The sequence below is a fragment of the Merops nubicus genome, unplaced genomic scaffold, assembly GCF_000691845.1.
Source record: "Merops nubicus isolate BGI_N331 unplaced genomic scaffold, ASM69184v1 scaffold14812, whole genome shotgun sequence".
Lineage (NCBI taxonomy): Eukaryota > Metazoa > Chordata > Aves > Coraciiformes > Meropidae > Merops > Merops nubicus.
This window is the reverse complement of record NW_008592976.1, coordinates 1-21481: the sequence shown is the minus strand read 5'-3', so window position 1 is coordinate 21481 and position 21481 is coordinate 1. Positions and strand designations below refer to the sequence as shown.

Genomic DNA, 21481 nt, shown 5'->3' with positions numbered 1-21481 from the left:
TGGCCTTGTGGCCCGGAGCAGCCAGACGTGGAGAGGCCACCGTGCAGCCCGAGTGACCGGGACCTGCTCTGACACAGAGCACGGCTGTATGGAGCTCCAGACCCTCAGGACGTTCTCACCTGGAGACCTCTCCTCTCAGGCGCTCTGCAGGGAGGCACAGGGACAATCCTGGGCTTGCATTGACCACAGTCTTCAGCAGTGACTTCAGAAGACTTCACTGCCTTGTTAACCTCACGATTGGCACTTACTTGGCATGCCAAGCACCATTGGGTGCCAGATGACAAAGACATGGAAGTCATTAAACCTGAATCAGAGCATTGGTCTGGAATGTGCAGTTTGCAGCCACACGAGCCAAGAGAGGCTGCGGGTGCCAGAGCTTGTGGTCCCCTCTCAGTGCCCGCTGTCATGAATCACAGCACATCTGTGCGTGGCTGCAGGCTTCCCTGGTCCTGCACAGCTAACAAGACCTAGTGAAGCACAGACTCTGTGCTGCCTTTCTGCTCCTACTCAGCCCATCTCCCACCTCCTTGTCTTCTCCAGCATGTCCACCATGAGATGTTTCTCATGTTCTTTAATCACCCATCCCAAGGACAGGAGACACCAAAAACGATAAGACCCTTCAGTCTGCAGGCTTGCCAGTCCTGTTGTCCTCCTGAGAGCAGCTGGGGGGTGGAATACAGGAGGAGGAGAGTCAAGGGGCCAAGAGAAGAGATGGTGCAGCCAGAACCCCCTCAGTTCTCCATTAAGCAAACAAAATGCCACATATAGAAGACATTTGATGTTCCACAAGCCCTCTACAAACCGTACCATTGAGGCTTGGTGAGGAGAGAAGGCTGTCATCAGTGAATAAAGATACCAAAAGACTTCAGTGGTCTAAGCATTGAAGGATGGTGAAACTGCTGACTTTTTAGGATCTCGTTTCTGCTCCACTTCAACCACTCTGCTGTGACACAGTCTGAGACATCTCTCTGCAAAGGTCCCAGGTGCGGAAAAAATCTACAAACCAAGCTTCCAAGAGACATTTATTTGTTTGGGTTAAGTCAATGCACATGAAACGGTGTTGCTCCCACGTGCTGCGCACCTCTGCCATCAGGTGAAAGAGTGGGCAATGGTATCACGTGACCAGGACAGCAGCCTGGCTCCTTCTCCATGACCAGCCACACAAACACAGCCAGCAAACACAGACCAAAACAGGCCAGGACCTTCCCCATTTCTCCCCAGCCACCCTCCCCGAACTGCTCAGCAGCTGGAGTCTGGGTCTTGGTGCCTTGTGAGGTGGAGGTAGGGATGAATTAGGGCAGCAAGATTTGAATCTTCCTTGCCTTCAGCTCCTTCTTGGTCCAACCAAACAAACTGGCGTAGATACTCACCCTTCTCAAGAAGGCTCTGGGAAAGACAGAACAATGAGGTCTTCTAGGTCTTGAGCCTTTGTTCTGTGTGGATCAAAGCAAACACCCACATTGCACCACACAAATGACTGCAGCGACCAAGCAAAACAGCCACTGGACAGGTTCTAGAAGAGCAGGGAGTGAGTGGTCCAATCCATCCCACCAACTTCAGTGTGGATGCTACCAATGATGGCCTGTCCCCCCTGCTTGGACAACAGCCCCAACTGTGTACTGCACCTCGCTCCATGACACAGGGCTGGTGAAGCAGATAGAAGATTTCTGTGACTTAGTTTAGAGGGTGTTCCCTTCAGCCCACACTGAAGCCTTCCCCAAGCAAGGAGAGCACCAGGAACTGGCAGGTGGTGGTTGTAGGATGCTGCAGGACGTTAATAATAAGCAGCACAAAATAAGCAGCCTTCAGACTGAGACCATTGAAGTCAACCCAGAGGTGAAACAAAAGCAGGGTCAAGTTTGCTAGAGGTGACCAGGTGCCATGTCAGCCCCCTCAGTCATCACACCCTGGTCTGTGAGTGTGCAGAGGGACTGGTTTAATTTGTGGGTTTTTCTGGCTGTTGGTAAAGATCCATATAGGGAGGAAATTACTCAGAAAGGACAAGTGTGTGGAAACCACCTTGCAAAAGTTACAGAACAGGCTCCTGCACGATGGGTTTTTTGGCAGTGCTGGTGAGGAAATGTCAGAGAAACTTGGACGTGCTTATGCCATTGCACTGGGAAGGGTCCCACCTGCATTGATTTTTATAAGGGTGAATATGCTGTTAGGTGCAATGGCAAGAGCCAAAGGGGTCGTGACCATCTCGCTGGTACAGGCATGATGGGCAGTGACCCAGGCAGGAGCACCATCTCAAGACCCAACAGAAAACTGAGCTGGAGAAATCTGCATTTCGGCCAGAGGGCAGCCAGAGCTCTTGGGCAGCCACCAAATAGGAGGCCACCCCAGGACACCTAGTGAAACCATAGCAGCCTACAGGACAAAAGGGCAGGAGATGCAAGAGGCCTTCACATCCAGCGAGAAACAGAGCCCCTGTCCCACCATGATGGGCATTAGCAGCTCTGGCTGTGCCACCTCAGCATGAGTGGGTGCTCAGAAGGTACAAGGACAGGAAGGGTCAGAAAACAGGAACTGAGACTCAGGGTGCCATGAGTCTTCTTCAGAGGACTTTATGTCCAGCTCATGGTGCAAAGCCCAGTGGTGCTGGCTGGGGCACAGGAGGGCAGGACTGAGTGTCTGTCAGTGAGACTGTCTCTCACTTGCTGTCTCTACCTTCCTCTGCTACTTTTCCAGCCTCCTGTTCGGTTTTCACTTCCTTCTGCAGGTTGCCCTGTTCTTCTGAGTATTTCTCCTTTTATCTTTTGCTTTAATTTCCTCCTCTTTCTTGGAGCTGAAAAATGAATCCAGTAACAGTGAGGTGGGCAAAGCAACTCATCTGCCCCTAGTTCAACACACCAGGTCTGTGCTCAAGTGATAACTTCACAAGAACTAGCCCTTCATTCAGCTGGCCCTGGGGACTGTCCCTCATGCTTCGCTCAGCTCTACCCAGAGCCATGGAACATCTTGCAATAAAACCAACGCAAACACAACAAAACCCAGACCAGAGACATTCCCCACCAGGAGTCCTCAGGAGTCATCCCATAATGACTCACAAGGTGGCCCAAGGCTAAGAATGAGACATGATCTGTGGCCACAGCAAGTCTTGGGTGATGAAGCACAGTGTTCTCCAAACATTATCTCCTGGTGTTTTTTTTGTTACTCTGTCCTGGTGAAGGACTGCACTGGTCCTCTTTGCCATGGACTCGCTGGCCACTGCTGCATACATCTCTTCCAAGCTGAGCTTGGGTGGATTTGGTGTTTGTTGATGTCATGGAGGAGACGACCATTGACGTGGCACCTAGGACACATGCCATCATTCAAACTTGCACCGGCCTGCTTGGGAAGTCTCTTTGGTGGTGGTGCTGCAGTGGGAAGCATGAACAATGACGGGAAGTTGAAACTCTCGGAGGAGAGCAGATTGTGGGCTCTGGCTGGAGACCTGAGCAAGAAAGGCAAGAGATAGGAAACCATAAGTTGCAGCCATGGGAACCTGCGGTGCCACCCTTCTCTAATGGCTACAGAGCTAACCCTGCTTTATGGAGCGCCTAATGCAAATGAACTCACCCTTGGGTGTCAGGCCACCATCCACAATGGCAGTGTCCAGTGATATTAAGGATGAGATGTATCCTCCCACAGAGACCACAACCCACTGGCTCTCCATTACCATCATCTTTCTCTTACCCCGTGCTTGTCACACGTGCCATCAGGTGAGATCTAGAACTCAGCTTGGGCCATGTTCATCACCTACTGGGTGAAGCCCAGGCATGGAGGCAGGTGGGAGCCCAGTGGGCAGCTGGTTTCACCTCCTTGAAAGCTCCCCTGTGATGAACTGTGATGATTTGTGGTGCTGAAGCATAGACTTTTGCTTTAGGTGTATTAAAGTGCATTCTTGTAACTTCATCTTGGCTGTGACTTGCTTCAGCTATGTCCCCACCACATGCTCAGCTCACCAGCTGTCACCAGTTCAGCCTTTGCCTCATCCCACACCAAGCTGTCTACGCCTGCACCCCACAAACACCAACTTTGGCAGCATGTGCTGTGTCATAGATAAGAGCAAGGAGGCAGCCAGAGCCAGGCAGAGCTGGTCCAGTGGGGGTTCAGCCTCACACCTCTGTGAGCCTGGTTGCTTCAGCCTCCTCCTGGAGTGGGGTGGGAGAGGCTGCACCTCTCTATGGGGCTACCACTCCCTGAGACTTCTACCAAGCAATGATGCTTGGAATGAGTTCATGTCCTGAACCACTGGCAAACGGAGAGGGACAAACCAACTGTTTGGTTGCCCCTTGGCAGATGTCCTGCACAACTGCCACAGCCTGGCCCTTGGCAAACTGTTTTAAAAATAACGTGTGCATCACTTTATAGTGGGGCACCTATGGCTGCCAGCAGATGCCAGTGATCAACCAGAGCCTGCCGAAAAGGAGCAGGCAGGAGAAGGCATTTGAGACAGCACGTGAAGACCCTCAGGGACAGAGAGGTCTAATGGCATCTTAGGTTTACAGAGAAGATACTATGAGAAGACAAAGGCATTGGTGGGGTAGCTCCATGAGCATCAGGTGTGGCACATTTGACCAACAGCTCCCTCCTGTACGTGATGATGAGGAGATGCCTGGGCTATGCAACCTCCAGAGTGCCCGGCCCCACTCCACCCTGCTCTCCATCTGTCTTCCCCCTCCACCCAGCTCCCTCCATCTCCTTGTCCTCCTCCCACCCACGACCACTGCTTTTTCCCTTCCAGCCCTTCTCTCAGGACTCATTGGGGCTCCAGCACTTTCCCCTGATGGCATCCCCTCCAGAGCAGGTCTGCAGCCTGATGGTCCCTTACACGAGGAGCTGTGTGTCCCAGACATGGATGCTTGCCCACCCCACACAGGCACTTGGCCGTTTCAGCAGACCAAGGAAGCCCCCCTTGCCTGGCCCAGCTTCCTGGGATGTGTACCCTACCACGGTCATGTCCTGTGCAGAGGAGCTGGGGCTGGCCTACATGATGGAACAGGTGAAGCCACAGCACTCCTTGAGCAGGGTGAGGCCTGTTTTGGTCACATATGGTGCAGAGGTTTGCTGTCCTCTGGAAGTCATCTTCTTCTCTTTGACAGGACCTATGGAAAGCGGAATTGGTGTCTGCCTGCTGATGAAGGCACAGGCCCATCCCTTCTTCTTAGGGTTCCTTTCAGGGCTAAGATGATGACCCTCCTCAGACCCACAGCTGGGCATGGTCTCCTCCACCTAGGAGGCACATCAGCATGTGGGCTTTGTGGGTGTCCACAGACAGGACACAGGCACAGGGATGGAAATGACTCCCACCGCTCTAGGGAGGTCTTCCTCCAGCAATGACGAGGGAAGAGAGTGGTCTATCATCAGAGGCCATGAAGAGAGGAGGACTGGATGGACACCACAGCTTGTGACCTTAGGTAACAATGTGATAAAATGTAAGGAGCTGGTTGGAAAGGGCCAGGTTAAGTACACCAGCCAAAAACGGACACCTACCTGTCCCCTTTCTCATAGGACATGGTGGCTGGCAAATGCCAGGAGGGAAATGGAAGCCATAACATCTGTACTGATTTGGGATGTCCCCAAAACATGATCTTAAGCACCAGCATCCTTTAGTCACCACTTCCCCAATGCTCCTCTAGCAGCAGATGGCCTCTGGGTAAGCTAGCCCCATGCAGAGCAAAGAAACCCTGGAGACAGAGTGCTTAGGAAAGGGGATACACTTCCAGGGAGGTTCCATGCAAGAAAGAAAACTCATCAACCACCTACTTGCTTTCTGAAGGTAGCTTTTGGAGAGCTTACTTTGCAGGAACTCTGCCATTTCCTTGTCTTCTTCCCTTTCCCTGTGACAAAGAGATTTGTTACCACTCAGGAAAGGAGCAGCAAGGAGTCCAGGAGCATCTGTCAAGGCACAATACAGCTCGGAGGACAGACTGCACTGTCCTCAGTGCAAGGAGTAAATTGCACCCAGCTACCTGAGCCTCTCAAACTCCACATCATCCACCAGGAAATCCCGTGTTTCCACCAGCTTATGTATCTGCTGTACCAGTTCCTCTTCCCTCTGTTTCTCCTCGTTGGACTTCTCATTCTCTGCAGCACAGGGAACACATTGAACACACCAACAGAGGCCATCCCACCCAAGCCAAGGCCAAGCTTGTTCTGCTTCTGCTCGATCCAGGAACAGATATGAGAGTGGAGGTAAAAGCCAACCCAAAGTAAGCACCTGGATCCAGATACAGTCTCTTAAATAAGCAACAACCTCATCCCAAACCACCCTGGCTGGGAGGAGACAGGTCTGGTGTCATCAAACTCTGAATTTTTAGCTTCTCCCCAAAATTTTCATGGGGCTGAGCCCTGCAAGATGCAACTGTGAGCTTTGCATGGCAGAGAAAAGGCCCCTCAACAAGGTGACCTCTCTGGTGGGAGATGACCATAGCTCCCCTGGGGCCTTCATCCTGCACTGCTGAAGAGGCTGGATCCTGGGTCTCACTGAGTTGGGAGTGTCAGACTCAGATGTCATCTTTCAGCCAGGAAAACCCACATTTCCCATGCCAGCACACCCAGTGAACCTCAGCTTGGCCCTGAGCTGGGTAGGGATCCAGGGGCCTCTCAGCCAGGTCCTCCACATGGCTGAGAAACCAGCCAGGGGTTCAGGTGTCTAGGGAATTATCAACAATCCCCAGATGCCTTGGGAACACCTCGCCCCACCATTTATTCCATACACAGAGACAGGAAAACCAGTATGATCCCCTGGGTTTGCAGCCTTACTCCCTTGCTGAACGTGGTCCCAGTGAGCTCATCCTCTACATCTGACCTTTCAGACCACTGCTAGCCCCATTCCCAGCCCAGCAGCAAGGAGGACCACAAGTGTCTGCCAGGCTATTTTGAATGTGTTAGCCTTGGTTGTCACTTGAGCCCCCAGTCTGACCTACCTTGAGCACAGCAGGACCCATTTGTGCCACATATCTTTGGGCAGGGAGTCAATGAAGACCTGGAAAACTCATGTCACTATGAAGTCATGTCCTACATAAACTGGTACATAGTGGTAAGTGGGATACGTGAAGATGATAGAGACAGGGCTAAGTGGTGTTAAATATAATCAGGGAGCTACTTTAGGTGGAAACTCTGACTGCGTGTGCTGCAGCTACTCAAGACCATTTCTGAATTCAGCAGCCAGCTCCAAAATCAATCCAGCACAAGACGGATCAATCCCCAGTCTTCCTTCAGTTGAATAAAAATGCAACAAAGTTCACAGCATGGAGCAAACCCTATAGGTTGGGTGTCAGCAGTTACCTAAACTAGGTATTGATTTGTAGTTTAAAGTCTGCTACGTATTGATTGGAGGTGCTGCTGCAGGGGTCTGAGTAGGAGGAACTTATCATCATCATCATGTTGTTAAAAATATCCCCAGCAAACAAAGGTTTCTCCTACAATTGTGGTGGAGAAAGCTGATCTGGATGGAGGTCTGGGCCACAGATGCTGGTCTTCGACCATGAAGAGTCACCTGGCTGTGGGCACTGTCTGTGCAGCAGCTCCCACCTGCCTGGTGGGAATAGGAGCACTTTGCAGCAGCATCTGGATGCCACGCAGATTGGAAACGTCAGGCTGCTCACAACCACCAGCTCTTTGGAGTTCATTAGCAATCTGCATGCCCGAGTTGGAGCACGTCAGAATTAACCCACCCACCCATAAACACTGCACAGCTTCTCCTGACCTGCTGATGGCAGAGCCCCTCCCCACCACCGTACCTCTCTGAATTATTAAAGGCACCTTGCTCTGGTGAGGTATCAAGCCCCAGGTCTGGCTGAGCTCTGAGAGAGCACTGACATGTTTGAATCTTTGTCTGAGCCAAAGTTCAACACCCAGTTTTAGGAATGATCTGCTGCGATAGTTTCACAAGACAAATGATCTGGAGGATTTTTCCAGCACAGTCTGATTTGAGTCAAGTTATAAAGAAGACAAAAGGAGCATCCCTGATGCAAGCAGAATTTCTGCTCTCTGCTGAACCTGAGAATGCTCCAAAGGAAAGACCAAAGCAGATGAAGGAATCCCTGCCACATTTCTCCAGCTTCAGAAACGGCTGAGCTTATCTCCAGTCCAGAGACATCATTTAGGTCAGGTCTTGTTTTATGAACTAGAAGGTGTTTGAATTCAAAGTCCACACAAGATTCAGCTCTCTAGTGTGCAAGCAGCTCCCATTTTGACGGCAGAATCCTCCCCTCCCCTGTCTGAAGCTCCCTCTGGATGCAGACAGGTTGTCTTCAACTGATCAAGACCTGCATGCTAAGTAGCAGCTGGGCTCTAACTGTGTGCTGGAGATTGGAGAGCACATGCAGCATAGCAATACCATGGGTCAAGGTTTCTTACCACACTTGGCTTTGAGCTAACCTGGGGTACAGGACCAAGGACCTGAGCTGCTGCTCTGGGAAACAGATGTGCACAGCTGGGCCCTTGTCTGCCTGCAGGCATTGCCCGCTGCTACACAATCATCAGCCTCAGCGAGTGCAGCATCCTCAGAGATGTATTTGTGGTACAAACAACTGAGGTCCAAATCTTAATGCTTGGATGGGTACAAATAAGCAGGGATATGTCTCCCATCTGGTTCTGAAAATGCCCATAAAGTCCTTTCAGGGGGTGGATGAGGATGTCCTGGGAGGAGGCACAGCTTCAAACAGTGATGGACACAGCTTGTGGGGAAGTCTTTCTGGCTCGTTCTCATTCCAAGCCTGAGCTCACTGGTGTGTGCTTTCATTTGAATGCGTTTGGCTGAGAGGGATCCTTTATAAAAATAGGGTGGTGAAGGAACAAGGGTGGCTCTGACTGTGACAAGGTCACTGGTCATGGTAAAAGGGGTGACCCAAGCAGCATTTCCTCCCAGCTGCTTGTGTTTTCACGTATGTTGCCCTGGAGTGTTTGCCTCTTTTCAACATCATGAATGATGAATTCACCTAAAATGGGACATTGCCAAACCTCTTTGGCATGACATCCCCCTGGCACCCATCCTGCACTGTCTGCAACCAGGAATCCTGCCCTGGCAGCTGCTGCCATCTGCCCCAAAACTGACACAGCTCTGACATGGCTACAGCCACGGATGTAAAGAATTCTTTGCTTTTCACATACTTGAGGCCTTTGAAGGCATCTCCCCTCCTGCTACCTCCAAAGGACCTCCATGGTGTGGTCCCCTGCTTGTCCTATCAACTCACTCAGGGATCCTCCTCAGTGTATGGGGCAGGTCCCACTCTGTTGGCATTCATTGCCACGTCACTCAACTCCTGTCCTTCTCCTATCCCAGACTCCTGTGTTTCTCCTTCTCCCCCAAAATAATCCCCAAACAGCAAAATCCAAAACCAAATGGAAGCTGCTGCCACATAAAAAAAATCTAACATGTTTATCCTTTCTTTCTGCAGAATGAAACCAAAACAACCAGCGCTCTTCCTCAAAGGACTCACGTTTTTTCTCGTTTTCTGTTTCCTCTGCCCTTTAGCCTGGCCTGGGCAAGGACTTCCCTGGCAGTACTGCAAAAAGCAAAGCTCCTAAGAAAGATCTGGTCAGACTCCAGGCTCATGTTTCTTGATTCTCACGCACTGCCTGCAGCAGCAGGGTCTCTGCGAGCATCCCAGGATGGGAACTGTTCAGGAGCTTCTGGTATTTCATGGAAACCTTTCTGCTGATTGCTATCAGCAGGGTGGAACCCTCTGAAGCTTTACAAAGCCTTACCTGGAAGCGCGATGAGCTTTTGAAGCTCCTTTTTCAGCCGGCTGATTTCTTTACAAAGCTGAATGTCATCCATCCTGCAGAGACACAAATGAAACCACTGAGGGAAAGACTGGGAAAGGTTCAGAGCCTCCAGAGCAGCACCCAACCAACACGGGAAGGTAATGGACTCAGTGCCCATGGCAGGGAGCACAGATTTACTTGCCTTCCCATGGGAAACAGCAGCCCGCTTCATCTCAGAGGTTTTGTTGGAGCTACATTGGCTGTGTCACTGGTTGTTGGCAAGGAAAAAGTTCCATCACTCTAATGACAATGAAGCCTTATTAAAACCTGGCACACCTACCATGCAACAGCAGCTGCAATTCTCCTTCTCCCCCAAAATAATCCCCAAACAGCAAAATCCAAAACCAAATGGAAGCTGCTGTCACAGAAAAAAAAAAAAAAAAAAATCTGACAGGTTTATCGTGCCTTTCTGCAAAATGAAACTGAAACAAAACACAACAGAGGGGCGAAGGTGCAACCTCTGCAGGTGTCTGCTGAGAAAGAAGGTAATTTCACCAGGAGAACAGGAGGTGCCAAAGCTGCAGGCAATGGAGTCATCTCTGACTCAGACCATGGGACAGCAGCAAGACACCAACCGGGACAGGCTCAACTCAGATGTCAGCAGCAGCTGCTGAGGGAGGGACGGGGGACACACGGCCTTCTCTGTGCTGGAGGCAGTTTGATGATGTCTCAGAAGCACCACAGACACCCAGCCACCTCCGTGGGTGTACCAGCTCAAGTGCAACTCACTGCTCAATACGGCTGGCAGAGAAGATCTGACCCAATTCATTTATTGATTGATTTTTTAAAACTCGCATGCCTATGCCCTTGCTAAAGAGGAAAGATGTTGTCTGGCCATGGTCCGTATCAGTGCTTCAGTCTGAAGAGCTTTATGCACTCACCCATGGGGAGGGAAACCCCAAAAGCAGGCAGTGCTCATTGCTGAGACCTCTCCCCACCACAAACCAAGCCATCCTTGGGCATATCTCCCTTGGGTAGGTGACACCAAAGAAGACATCACAACTCCTACAACCCCAGTGCTGCCTCTGGTCTGTCGGCCTTTCTCCCCATCTCCCAACCTCTCTCTCTCTCTTGGAAACCTCCTTGCTTTGCACTTTAGGGTCCTTTCCTCACAGTCCTCCTGTTTTCTGCCAGTAACTCATACACACAGTGAGCAGCAACCCAAGGGCTGCCCAGCCTCACCTGCCCTCCCAGCAGTCTCCAAGGTTGCATCAGCCTAGGGCCAACCTTGCCCAGCCACATCTCCAACCAAAGCATGATGAGACCAACCCATTTGACACTTTTCCTTCTGCTTTGAGCCCCCCCTGGGCTCCTTACACTTTATCCCTCACTGGGAAGATTAGGAAAAACCAGCAGCTCTGATGTGGCTTCCCCAGCCTCGGCACAGTCCAGTGAGCCAGGTGGCACCTTCTCACCTCTGTTACCTAGCCTGAAGCTAGAAGAAAGTGTTTCCATCCAAAATCCAGCCCCAGATTTACCAGGTGTAACAGGCTCCCACACCCCCAGGACCAGAAATTGCTCAATTGGTGCATTCACGAAGCAACCCCTTTGATACATAAGTCCTCATGCTCTTGAGACATCTCTCCCAGGACCTTGAAGCCAGCAACAGCATCAGAAGCATCAGAGTGGCTGAGATCAGGCAGCACATTCAAAATGGTGCTGAGTAGCTCCACCAGCAAAATATGGCGTTTCCATCATCATCCTGAGGTAGATGTGAACGTTCTGACCAGTACCAATTTGTTAGGACAGTGTAACTAATCCACTGGCATCTCAGGAATGACTGTATCTGAGGGCTCCCTAGAACTTAGAGACTTGTGACTGGAGCCCTGGATGTTTCTGACAACAGACATGGGCTCTGAACCATGAGCAGTCTGTGCTGGGAAAAGACCTGGTGTCACAAACCTCTCAGCTGGAGACCAGATGAGTCCATAGAGGATGTAGCCCTGCACTGCCCTGTGCATGACGCCTTGCCTACGTGGGGTGGTATGGGAAGAATTTGCCTCCAGTAAACACCATGTTGTCTGAGCAGATCCGTGAAGAACCTGGTAAGCACCAACACTAAAGGGCACAGTGGTCAACCTGTCTGGATAGAGCCATCAAAAGTGGCAGCATATCCAAATGTTGACTCTGGGGAATCAACCAGCCCATTTTTCCTCTAGACAGAGGCACCGTACATCACCCTAAGCCCTACCAAGCACCACAGCATCTTAACATGATCTTTCTGTGGCTGTCCAAGCCTTTGATGCAGAAGGACTCCTTGGATGCTTTGCAGGGCACATGGGAAATAGTCCAGCCTGAAAGAGCAGAGCTGAGATTTCCAGCAAGTTTCCATGGCCATGAGTGATGAGAAGCCCTAAAACACGATCTCTGCCTGCAGCTAATACCTGCCTGATTTATTAGCTGGTGCCCCTCTGAACAGATGTGCCTTTGGTTCCTTTTGAAGTAGGCGTTACTAAAAGCTCTGTCTGCATCTCCATAATCCTGCTGGTCCTTCCACTGAGTCACGCCGTCCACCCCTTCTGGGATGAGTCATATTTGTTGGAGCTGCTTGAAGATGCAGCTTTGTCAGCTGAGGACACCAGATACATTAATAAAGGAAGGGTAAAGAGACTGAGGAAGAAGCACCCTGTGAGAAGTTTTTGTAGGAAGAGATCATCTCGGGCAGAGGAGAAGACTTCCCCTTGGCTCTGTCAGTTTTGCTTCATCCAACAGTGTCTTCAGTTGTTTGGACACCACCCTGGGCAGGTCCACCAATGCCCGTGTCTGGGAGCTGCACATGGAGAACAGAATGGGGAGGTCCATTTGTCCAGCTCATAGTCCTATGAGCCCTGAGCTGGTTCCAACAGCTCCAGTAGGGAGGTCTGCACGGGCACAAGCTGACTGCGAGTGATGCTCTTACTAAAATTTAAGCAAGCAATCAAATGATAATGGAAATATTATTAAAATCAAATTGGAATTTAATTCTGTAAAAAATGATAAGGAGTATAATAAACAGCAATAATAAGAAGAAACTAATTTCAATAAAATTTGGGAGAGATTGCAAAGACAAGCACCCAGAAGGCTGCTGCTGGAGCTGAGATTGTTTCTACCACTGGAGATAAAAGTTATTGCAGCATCAGGCAGAACCACGCTACCCACGTCTGGCTGCGGGGAGCAGGTCAGAGCAGTGAGTGGGTGAGGTGTGGAGCAGGACCTCCCACAGGAACTCCAGACTTTTCTTTTTGCCCTATAAAAGGAGAAATACTGGGAGCTTCATTGTTTTCCAGGCCACAGACATCTCAGAAACCCTGCAATGGTTTAGTTTGGCATTTCCAACAAGAAAACACTGATGGTTATCAACTGGCCAGGCAGGTCACTCCTCCACTTGGCACCACTCCAATGGAGATGTCCACCTCCCCGAGCCCCACAGTCCAGCCATCCTGAATATCACATTTTTTTTTCCCCATTGGTAAAAAAATAAAGCCCTTGCAGCTGCAGGTCCCCATCCTTTTCAACCCTGTCCTGCAGAACACAGGTCTGGGATCCCTCCAGGGAAGCAGCTCTCCCCTCTTGGAGCTCAGGCTCCCCACAGCACCTCGAACCACTCAAGCATATGACCCTGGCATCTCCAAACTTCCAAGGGGTCACATTTGCAGCCATGCCCACCCTGGTATGTGGTTTCTGTATGTGATTTCCTTTTGTTTTCCAGGTGCAAGCCAAGGAAGAAAACAAAGGGTTATAGAAAAGCAAGAGATGTTTTAACAACACCCATGAGATTTAGGCGGTGGTGCCCATAAAAAGCATTTAAGACCTACACTTTTTATGATTTCCAAAGATCCTTTTCAACAACATATTCAGGTGAAACTGTTCCTCAGAGAGGTCATCACTCCAAATCTGAGCCTCCAAGGTGCAGTGCAGGTCACCTCTTCCCCAGGCAGGGGATTTACACAGGTGTTGCCAGGCTTGGGTCATCCCTGTAGCACAGGTACCCGTGGGGTCCTGGACACGCTGGAAAAGCAGCCCAGTGAGGGCTACAGCCCAGGAAATAGGATCTTTGCCATTGCCAGCAAAAAAAATTTGTGTTGACCTGACAGCACGGGGTCTCAGGACAGTGCTGACTGTAGCAATTTGGTGGTATTAAAAAGCCTTAATCAGCCCAGGCTATGAGTGCTGGTCAGTCCTTTCCCTCCCAAACCTTAAGAACCTCCTCATACAACCAGGGCAAATGTTCTTTATCCCCCTAAGTGCTGGTTAGTACCACTGCAACATGGCCACCTGTAATGGTTTGAAAAGTGAACCAGTGACAGACTCCAAGTCAGAAATACAATTTAATAGGAAAAAAAAAAATACAAAAGTACAAAGGAAAACCACAGACAGAGTCAGAATACAACCTGACACTCTGTAGTTAGGGTGGTGGTAGCAGTCCAGATGAAGCAGTGATCTCATAGAAAAGATCTGGTAGCTCTTGTCCTCTGGAAATCCAGTGGATAAGGCCTCCTGTGCTGTCCTGAACCCCAGTTTATATCCAGGTGGGAGCACTTGGCTCCTCCCCCTTGGTGGAGCATCTCACCATGGGTTGATATCAGTCTATGAGTCATGCAGTGGGTCCTTGATGGTCCATTAAACAGAAATAGCTCCTAGGGGGAGCCCTGTATGAGTCATGGGGTGAGGCATGGATGGGCCCACTAACAGGGAGGACTCCTCCTGCTGGGTGGGAAGGTATTAACATCTCCCTGGACCTCTTTCCTTAATTGTTATAGCCTGGGGTGTGAGGTCTGTCCTGGGCAGATGCTACCAGTGATTTTGTTAACAGCCCATGAGCAATGACATAGAGGGTATAGAATACACAGATTTTGGTTATACCCACATAATGATAAACTGGTCCCAGCCCCTGTAACCATGAGACCGCCATTTGATTGCCTTAAATGTGACTGGCCTACAGATTTTGACTCAAAAACTGCTTTGAATATTGAAATGGACCCTGGAGAAAATCCTCCGCTTCTCATGTGGCTTCAAAGGAGGTGCTGGGAGTGGAGAGCAGGATGTGGTGTGGAGACAGGCATCAGGCACTGGCCCAGCCCAGATGTGTCCTGATGGTCCCAGCAGTCAGGGGATGGAGGAGGAGAGGAGAAGCTGGGTGGATGTGTAATACTTCAGCATGGAGAGAGTAAACTCATAGAATCACAGACTGGTTTGAGCTGAACGGGACCTTTCAAGAACTGAGCAGGGACATCTGCAACCAGAGCAGGTTGCTCAGAGCCCCGGCCAACCTCCCCTGGAGTGGTTCCAGGGATGGGGCAGTGACCACCTCTCTGGGCAACCTGGGCCAGGGGCTCACCACCACCAGCATCAACAGTTTCTTCCTTCTCTCTGGTCTAAATCTCCCTCTTTTAGTTTCAAACCATACCCCTTTGTCTTGTCCCAACAGGCCCCGCTTAAAATTCTGTCCCCATATTTCCTCTAGGTCCCCTGTAAGTCCTGAAAGGATGCAAGAAGGTTTCCCTGGAGCCTTTTCTTCTCTGTGGTCATGTTCAACAGCCCCAGGTCTGTGTGCTGGGGCAAAGCCACATCTCAGAGGGCAGCAGCAATGAGCCAACAAACCTCAGATCCCTTCCCAAGGCCAGCCCAAGAGCCATGCACTGTGGAAGACTATGGACCCACTGGGGAGATGGGATGCCTGTGGTTGAACACGTAAACAGTTTGTGTCGTTAATCCTGTGTCATAAACTCTGCACAGAAAGAGGTTCAAACCATCCCAGCATCAGTGGTGGCTTTGTCATTCCAGCCAGAGCAGTGGGAGAAGCTGTAATTCCAGGTGGAAAAAGAGCTGGAAAGCAGCCACAGCTCTGCCCACCCCTGGAGATGATCTGTGTTTGAGGGTTGGACTGCATGACCTTTAAAGGTCCCTTCCAACCCAACCCATTCTATGATTCTATGGTCGGGCAAGCAGAAGACACTGGGGTGGCCCTGGAAAGGAGAAGGGCAGGTACTCACATGTACCGCAGCTCTGACTCCCTCCTCACCAGGATCTCCCTAATCCTCTCGATTTTGAAGAGCTCCCCTTCGATGTCATCGATGGTGGTGGTCGAGTCAGCCATGGAAATAATCTCATCCTCTGCAAACGAAACAGGAGTCCCATAAGCCAGCATGAGACACTAAATGGGTGCTGAAGACCACAGGTACCACAGCACAACCAGACCAGCATAGCCACTAAGCTACGTGCACATCTTTAAACTCATTTCCAAGCTTCTTGCTACTCTGCTGGGTGCTGCAAGAGAAGACAGCCCAAGGGGCAGGTGGAAAGCCACCAAGATCCACGAGGGCAATTAGCTGCTGAGGGCTGGTTGGCCTTTTTTTGTGCTTTGTGTGAGCAGGTCTGCTCATCGCACCAAATCCAGCTCTGCCTGCTGAGCACACACATGCAATATGCATGAAGTGTCTGCATGAAGGACGACCTTGGAGGCCAGCAGACCACCTCGGTTGAGCTTGCTAAGCTCTCTGAGCCTTAGAAACAAGCATCATTTTGCCTGCTTGCAGCATGCCCAGCTCACACTAATGTTGTGCTGGGCTCTGCGCTGCTCAGGAAGCCCCAAACTGGCAGGGGTCTCTGACTCTGCTGAGCTGTGAGAGGCCAAGGGAGCTAAAAATTGCTGGAGAGATGGAATGTCTCTTTCCAGAACCACGCAAGCCTCAGGCACCTCCGGCACAGACACATCAGCCTGCATGTGCACCCTCCTCTGGTGTGTGCCAGGAACAAATGCTGGGGCTGTTGTGGCACCAGAGCTGAGGAGTCATGGAGGAGTCATTCCTACAGCAGCTCCCCTTTGATCACAGGCTGGATTAAGAGCCCCCATCCTTCCCAGCTCACCGTGAGAAGAAGCCGAGGGGCTCTTCAGTACCCAGCAGGCCAGTTCAGCCTGCTCATGCTCTGGAGTGCTGAGCATCACCTCTATAACCCATTTGGGGAAACTGAGGCAGGGAAAAGGGGTGTCACAGGATCCCAGCATGGTGGGGTTGGAAGGGACCTCTGGAGATCATCTTGTCCAACCCCACTACTTCAGCAGGTCACCCACAGCAGGGTGTCCAGGATCACATCCAGGTGGGTTTAGAATCTCTCCAGAGGAGACTCCACAGCCTCTCTGGGCAGCCTGCTCCAGGCTCTGCCACCCTCACAGCAAAGAATTTTCTCCTCCTGTTCAGGTGGAACCTCCTGGGTTCCAGTTTGTGCCCATTTCTCCTTGTCCTGTCTCTGGGCATTACTGACAAGAGTCTGACCCCAGCTTTTTGCCCCTTGCTCTTTAACTCTTGCTCAGCATTGATCAGATCCCCTCTGAGGCTTTTCTTTTCCAGGCTGCCCAGCCCCAGGGCTCTCAGCCTTTCCTCCTCACAGAGCTGTCACTTTCTCAGGGCAAGAGGCAAGAGCTTCACAGCAAAATGCAGGAAAAAGAGGCTGTAACTTATATTTTAGAAGAGCACAGTGGCAAGTCCAGGGATGGACAGGACAAGAACCCAGCAACTGTAATCCATTGCTCTGACCACCAGCTCTGCCCCCCACCTCCACTGATTTACCCACCAGTGTCCCTCTGATGTCCCCCTGGTTTGCTCAGGACTGTCACATGGATTTACATGAGGACACTGTGCTCATTCTCACACCCCAGAGCCGCTCCCTGCCTGTTTTTTGGGGATAGCTGAGGTTGTGCTCCCCAACCAACTCCCACCTCCCAGCCCGGTCTGTCTCTCAGAGACACGTCACCGAGCTTGTTATCAGTGCCATGCAGCAGCACATTTGTCACACGCAGGCTCAGCTGGCTCTCCTGTGATGTACACAGCAGAGGCTGGGAAGAGGGGGCTTAGCAGATACAGCAAAGCCAGGCGATGAGAGAACGTCAGAAATCACAACCATCAAGGGGCAAATTCTGCTTCCTTTGAATCTTCTCAGGGCACATCTCCCCTCTGAGACTTTGCTTTCCTGCAGCCCTGAGATGTTCCCCATGCAGGGGGAGGGGAAAGCACAGCCAGGGAACACCAGCTTTGGGAGCAGGATTTTCATAGAATCATTAAGGTTGGAAAAGAGCTCTAAGATCATCAAGTCCAATCATCACCCAGTGCTCCCATGACCACTAAACCATGTCCTGAAGGGATTTGAGGTCTGGGAACTGGAGATGTTAGAGCTGGAATGTGTGGCTTGAGGATGCCAAATGGGACCCAGGCCAGTGCTGAGGATCACAGGGCAGGAAGAGACCAGCATTAAGGCACAAGGCAAAATACTCTGCACTCGCTGGTCCACTACCACCATCTAAAACTGCCTGAGAAATCGTTCCCAGAGTGAGGCACGTTTCCAAGGCTGCTGGCAGAGAGGCTTATCAGTGGAAATCCTAGTGGTTTGAGTTAGTGTGGCTGGTTTGGAGAATAGTTTTCTGTTGTTTCTAGTTTAGAAACTTATGAGGACTACTTGGAGATTATCTCCCTCTTCCCCAAGGCACAAAGGCCACGCTCAGCTGCTACCAGACTGCTGAACCCTCCACCAATCCCCATTGTAAGCCATCAGGATGCTCTCAGGAGCCAGCACCTGCTGAGGACAGACTGACAAATATATGAGCTGGACACGTGGAGTTGGCTGCACTGCCTTCAATCAGCTCTTGCTCAATGGCTCTGCTGTAAGTTTGCACAGAAACCTCCCTCAGCCTCGTTTCTAGGGGCCTGAAGGTGTTGCTAGGGGACCGGACTGTGGTTGCTACAGACCAGGATGCGGTTGCTAGGGGACCAGAGTGCGGTTGCTAGGGGACCAGGATGCTGAGGTCCCTTGTCCTGCTGCTCTGCCAGCCCAGGTCTCCTCCTGCTCGGGCTATTTCACTGCACCCACACCCAGCAGGGTCCGTGAGCAGCTGGGTCCATGTGCCAGGGCCAGGCAGGACCTCCCTGCGGGTGCACAGGGGTAACCACACAGGCCAAGGTGTGGATGGTACAGCCCGAGTCTGCTTGGAGGCAGCTGCTCCCCAGGCTTTAGCTGCACCTCAGTGCAGCTCCAGAGGTGTCAGGAAAAGCTCTGTGGCTCTCAGTGCCACTTCTGCGACCGGACTCAAATGCCAAGATGATGATTTTACAGATGTGCTGAGGAACAAAGGCATGAGCTCGCCACAGGATTCATTAGCCAAGGACAAATCTAATCCCTCCTAGGGATGGGTCTCGGGGAAGGGGACTGTCACTCCTGGCCTGGGTGGGCGGGTGAAGAACCCAGATCATCTCTGCTCCCCTGTGGCAGAAGATTTGGCTGAGATTCTCAGCCTGCTGTTTCCCCGTGGGTGAATGCAAGCGTTTGAACCAGGTATTGGCATCGCTGCTTCTCCTATCTCATCCTAGAGCCTCATCAGCCTCAGGCCTTGGCTGTGCCTTCAGGTAGTGTGGGCAGGGTCATGGCATTCTGTGTCCCTCAGGCAAGATGTGTCCTCAGACACGCCAGGGAACTGCTCACCAAAGCAGTAAGCCCTGGACAAGAAGCTCTAAGTGGACAGTTATGTGCCTGGAGCTGCTTCATTCGGGCCAGAAGCAAAGGTAGGATGGTCCCAGGAGAATGCTCCTGAAAAATGAAGCTCACAAACTCTGTGGGGGAGCATTTGGATAAGGGGACACAGAACTATGCTTCTGCACCAAAACCATACACTAAACCTCAAGAGAAACCAGTGAATCAGGATACTAATAAGGAGCTAATAGGCTGGGAAGATGAAATTGCTGATGGAGATTCCTTCCATCTGCTAGCATCTGTCCAGGTCCACAGGTCATCATATCCAGACCTGAGTGAAGGCAGGAGCTGGAGCACAGGACAGATGAGGAGAGGTTGAGAGAATCACATTGAAGGTTTGTTCAGACCCTGGAACAGGGATCAGAGAGGTTGTGGGATCTCCATCTTTGGTCCTGGATACCTCCTGGACAAGACTGTGAGCAACCTGACCTACTAGGCCTGCTTTGACCAAGGAGTTGAACTCAATATCTCCAGAAGTCCCTCCTAATACAAATTCCTCTGTGATTCCATATAATGAGATCCATTCGTGAGAACTGACAAAAGGGATGTAGCTGCAGGATCTTCCCTGCCAGCTCAGGAGATGCTTTCCCCAGGCAGATGTGGAGTGATGCCGAGTTCCTGAACCCCAGCAGCTACAAGCATGGGCCTGAGCTGAGCTGGTGGTGAGTCCAAAGGGCACCATGCACCCATGAACCTGTGCGACACCATACAGCCATCACACAGGGCAAACACGAGGGATTAAAACCTGGCACATCCCACCAGCAGGCAGCTGGGCAAAAGATCTCACTAGAGATAGTTTTGCCAAAGCTGAGAACTGGTTTCTTACACTCTCCCTAAGTGCCTGCCACCCGTGAGGGCCTAAGGCAGGGATGGAAACGTTATTAAAGCTGTGATTAAACTCACAGTCCCAAGTCTCCCTTGGGGGAAGGAGAGGGATGATGCCTGTGTGAAGGCCCAGGGGTCCTTTGTTCCCACTGCAGCACACATACCAGCACCATGAGGTACAGACCTCAGCCCCCTCTGTCCGAGCAAAGGGACTTCTGACAGGCACCATTTCGACCCAGAAAACAAGGAAGGGGAGAAAGCTTCACTTTTAACTTGGAGATGATCTAATCACACACGGCCCAGGGCAGGGAGTAGTGTTAATGAGGAGTGTAATAGCCAGAGACTGCCACTCCATATGGCTTCAGTGAAAACATTTAGACAGCCAGCAGCAAGCCTGAGATGAGTCACAGCAGCAACCAGCACAGAGTTCAGTTTCGAGCAATTTAGTTCATGATTAAAGTTGGGCTATGGATTGACAGTCCCCTGGGGAGGGGGTCAGAGCTCTTTACTTGGGCTCCATCCCAAGACGCCTTTAACTCAGCCGTGAGCTTTTCTCTGCTGTGGAAAGCAGCATGAGCACTCAGCCCGTCGAAATCAGCCCTTGCTCCACAAGCTCGAGGAATGAGAGTGATGGGAACCTGCTCTAGTAAACCAGGAGAAGTGTCCAGCCTCGGCCTGCTGCAGCCAGGGGACCTCTCAGGCTGTGTTTGTGCTGCCCCTGGCACATCAGCACCTCTGGGGCCATGATAGCCAGCCATAAAAAAGACCAGAGTTCAGAGATGAGGAACCCCAGGATGACTTACAGGGGGTATCACCAGGGGTAGCCCCTCTGCAGCACCCCACTACTGGGTGCATGCTCACCTGAGTCACCTCCTGAGCACGGGCAGGGGAAGAGGCTGCGTGTGCTCAGCACCTCGCAGGGTTGGCCCAAGAGCTCCTGGGATGGTGGCAAACAGCAGAGCAGCATTGAAAAAACAGGCACAAACCATTGGCATGTTCTCACCCATCCTGAGTGTCCTCTGGGAGCTAAGAGTTTGCAGAACTCCATTGAACCGGCAAACATCAGGTGGAGCTGGACAACCATGCCTGGATTGTACCCAGCACCCTGAGCCCAGCAAGTGTTTGACCCTTTCCTGGACCATCCTGATGCCCCCCAGCCACTGGGAGCAGAGAATGAGGGTGATGAAAGTGCTCAGACCCTTCAAGGGCAGGGTCTCCACACAGACACTCTTCCGGGGCCGGGGAGCTGTGGGGGAGGATACATCTTGCCATGCTGAAAGGCACGAAGAAGGACTAAAACTTCAGGCAGCTCACCAAGGAGCTGAGCAGCTTCACGTGCAGCCCCTCTGCGCAGTAGTGCTATGCAGGATGCTGGAGCTCGCCCCATCCCGGCCTCCCC

General features: G+C 51.4%; 1 protein-coding gene across 1 annotated transcript; it reads right to left on the bottom strand.

Annotated features, from left to right (window-relative positions):
- Window positions 1-4971: 4971 nt before the first annotated feature.
- Window positions 4972-15852, bottom strand: LOC103768190 (uncharacterized protein C16orf45-like; the record flags this gene model as incomplete). The annotated part of the gene is made up of 5 exons (XM_008935330.1): window positions 4972-5090; window positions 5752-5825; window positions 5958-6072; window positions 9700-9773; window positions 15732-15852. Coding segments are annotated over 5 exons (503 nt in total), but the record flags the coding sequence as incomplete, so codon positions are not given.
- Between the last annotated feature and the right edge of the window lie 5629 nt (window positions 15853-21481).